At 30.3% G+C, this 3,914-nt stretch overlaps 1 protein-coding gene across 1 annotated transcript in view; it reads right to left on the minus strand.

Annotated features, from left to right (window-relative positions):
• Window positions 1–1,430, minus strand: part of LOC110031023 (potassium transporter 7) — a 29,601-nt gene extending 28,171 nt beyond the window's left edge. Inside the window, exon 1 of the mRNA XM_020734054.1 lies at window positions 1,332–1,430. Coding sequence (XP_020589713.1) covers window positions 1,332–1,382 — 51 coding nt within the window. The 5' untranslated portion in view covers window positions 1,383–1,430. The remainder of the gene's footprint in view (window positions 1–1,331) is intronic.
• Between the last annotated feature and the right edge of the window lie 2,484 nt (window positions 1,431–3,914).

Here is a 3,914-nt window from a genome sequence, read left to right on the forward strand (position 1 = left end):
TATATATATATATATACATATATATATATATACATATATATATATATATACATATATATATATATATATACCAAACTTGAGAAGAATAGCATGGCCTCAGACTCATAGAGACACACCATAGGACGCTCACGCCATGACTCGATCCAACTACTTTATTATCGCTTCTCCTTCAACACCTCACCTCCTGTTGCCGATAAGCCATCTTCTTATTTTTATATATTATAAATGAGAGAAAGAGATTAGCTACAATGAGGATTCTAATTAAAATCCTTTGTGTGTCTAAAAGGGAGAAAGGTTTGAATCCATCATAACTTATGACCTTAGGCTACTCTTTTATATTGAAACAAGAGTGGGGAAAACTTTATTTAGTACTGATTGTAGCCTAATTTGTCTTTTAATATTATTTATTTAACATTTTATGATTTTTTGCATCTAAATGACATAAGTATGTACTTAGTATTTTTTAAATTGATTTAATGATTTATTTTTTAGGGCTGCACCTCAAAATATCTATAAAAACCATAGAACTAAGTTTTTATTGCGTCCAAGTAAGCTTCACCATTGTTTGTTTCGTATACTATGTTATGCATCATTTAAACTAAATTTAGCTTATATCCTACCAAACAAAATTTTGGGTACTTCAAATCTTATTATTTTGATAAATCTAATTTTATCCTCATTGTTAGCTAAATGTAGTATTTATTAAACCCCCCAACATTCACATGATTAATCGAATTTGAGCTTTTCCCCTCTCATAACTCTTAAACCTTGAAAAAAGTAGTCAAATAAGAAAATAGAATTTAGCAAGATCTAACAACTATCATGCAAGATAGTTTTCAACATTTAAAAAAACTGGATTTACAGCATTTATTAAGTTAAATCCCACTTGAAGCAAAATAAACCTTAAATCTTTCAATATGTAGCCAAATCACCCTGTCCCAAATCATCAAACCAAGCTCCCGGCCTTGCTAAATATATTCACTCAGCAGCACAATTAGAAGACTCATCCGCAGCAAGAAATCATTGAATTCCTTCATATCTAAATCCGCAGCACGTTTCGATGGCGACGATTGACAATAAATTGAAAGAAATCAGATAAACCTCACTTGATGGAAACCTCGAAAACTCACGTCGGCAACTAAACCCCATCGTTCACAGATCAACTTCCAATCCAAACTCCTTCCCACCCGATTAAACAAGACAAAAAACAAAAACCAAGTATAAACAGGGCAATCAGAAGCAAAGAACAACACGCAATTCCTTCCAAGAAACAATTCCATAGAAAACAGTTCTCTGAAAAAAAATTAAAAAAACCGAACTCAAGCACGTACCTTCTCATCATTCTGTAGTAAATCGGAGTCATCCCCCTTCTCCTGATCCATCGGTTGAACAAGCAAACTCTCGGCTATACGCCGGCTAAAGCTTTCCGATTATCGTTTATAAGAGATGAAGAACTCAAGGATCAAGGTGGGCATTTACATAAATACCACCCAAGTTTATGAATTTACACATTATCATCTAAATTTTATTTTTTACATCTATACCACCAAATCTCTACTATCAGTGTATAATATGCACATGTCATCATTTTAATATAAGAAATTTGAATACGCATTTTCAAGCATTAGATAAGCTGGCATGTATGTAAAAAATATAATTGTTAGTAGGACTATCAAAACGGTTTGTTGTTCGCGAACAGCTCGTGCTCGGCTCTTTAACAAGCTCGTGTTCGACTAGTTTGCTAAGTTAACTAGCCGAACACAAACAACACGAATAAATATTTGTTAGTTTGTGTTCGGCTTGAGCACACGGCGTAAATTCACTTATATATAGTTGATGAGTAGTATTTTTTAAAAAATTAAATTGAGTACAAGACTACGAAGATTTATAATCAATTAAAAGTATTAATTAAGAAAATAAAATAAAAATTATTAAATTAGATTCAAATGATGTTTTAAATCTTGTCTCAATCATTAACATCTTATAGCTATGTGATTAGGTTGTCAAAACGACTCTTTGTTCGTGAACAGATGTTGTTCGGCTCGCTAATCAAACGAGCCGAACACGAATAAACTTTTTGAGCTCGAAATATAAACAAGGGTCAGTTCGTGTTCGGCTCATTTACACCCCTCATTGTTAGATTGGTAAATAAATAGAAATTGGGCGGTATGTATTTAAATTGGAGGTCGACTAATATTACTGATGCGAAGTTACGCCCACCTTCAGCGCACCCAATTCGAGAAAACGACACGTGTACATGTTAACGGGTAAATAGCCATTCAAAAAAATATGATGTTACCATTTATCTTATTTTGGAGGCTAAATAAAAATTTTTGACTTTATAATTTTTATGTCTAGCAATAATACTATTTAGATAAATATCTTCATTAATTTTTATTTAAAAAAATATGGCTGAAAAGGCCATTCATATTAAAATAATATCCATTCATTCATATCTAACACCTAAACTTAAATTTTTATATTTATACCCCCAAATTTTTTATATCATAAAAAAAAGATATCATTATTTTAACTTTTAAAAAGTAAAATGCACATTTTCATGCATTAATAAAATGACATATATGTAGTAATTAAAGTTTAAGTGTTAGGTACATAAATATATAGGAAGTAAGAGATATTCATGTAAATTTTCCCTTCTTTCATTATTTTGATTGTAATTCATTGATTAACCTTTAAAACACAAGCAATCCAAGGCTAAGTAATAGATTTATTTGTATTGATTCCATTTGCATATTGATGTCTTGCTTAGGTTACTTACGAAATTAGGGGAGATGGCGAAAGTTATTGCATGTTTTAAAAGTTTTGATCTTCTCGAAACAACTGTGAACACCTACTTCAAGTGACACTTTTAATGCATGTAACATATAGTTTTTTGGGACTAACTCGTCAGATTATCTTGATGATGGTTGATGATAAAGACAATGACAAATGCTCTGATATGATCAACATTGAAAGTAAAATAAAAAAATTTTGGCTACCACATGGATAGCTATTATAGAGTAAGATAAAGAATGGTCTTAATAAGGATATGATCCACATTGTGGAAGATATCCAAAAGATAAAAAAGAAGAATGAAATGAAAGCCTCAGCCTAAAACATTGATATTGGATGTGCATGTCATTATAATGTTGGCTTTATGAAGCCATCTTGATTGTTAAGAAGTTTGGATTTCTTAGAGTGATGGCTTGTAGGATGATATGCTCAAAATGCAATTGGGTGCTCAATAATAAAGATATTTTGTCATCTTGTATGCATTGAATTTCTTTGATTTAAGGTTGAAATGCATTGAAACTTGTATGCAATGGAGTATTTTAGGTAAAGCTATTTTAGTATTAATTTAACTCAAATTTGATTTATAGGCTAGGAATTCTAATAAATTAAGATATATATATGTATATATATAGCAAGGTTTTATAGTGATTTGCTTAAGGAGACCTATCAAATTGTTGAGCACGAATTGGAATAAATATTCAATCCCAAGAACAAATTTATTTTAATCTTTTATATAGAAATTGTACGTGCAATTTATACTTTTATTTAGAAAATATTTATATTGCAAAATATATTTATGTACTAACAAATTGTAAAATATATTTCTTCATTTGTAACATGTAACATATCTTCTTTTCTAAAGAGATATATAATTTTGGTGCATGCACCTAACTATACTTTTTTGTAGATAAATTCTTGAGCATAAATTGTAGTAACCGACACCTCAATCACATGCTATGACCAGTGCATGGCTGCATCAAAGACCTATCACATCAAATTCTAGCATGTATATCTCATCTCATGCAAATTAATGTCATTATTAAGATCTAAGACATAAAGTAAAATGTAATCAATCAAATAATTAATTAATGCTTGAGCTTTAGCCAAGAATTTACTCAATG

Source organism: Phalaenopsis equestris, unplaced genomic scaffold (assembly GCF_001263595.1).
Source record: "Phalaenopsis equestris unplaced genomic scaffold, ASM126359v1 Scaffold000761, whole genome shotgun sequence".
Lineage (NCBI taxonomy): Eukaryota > Viridiplantae > Streptophyta > Magnoliopsida > Asparagales > Orchidaceae > Phalaenopsis > Phalaenopsis equestris.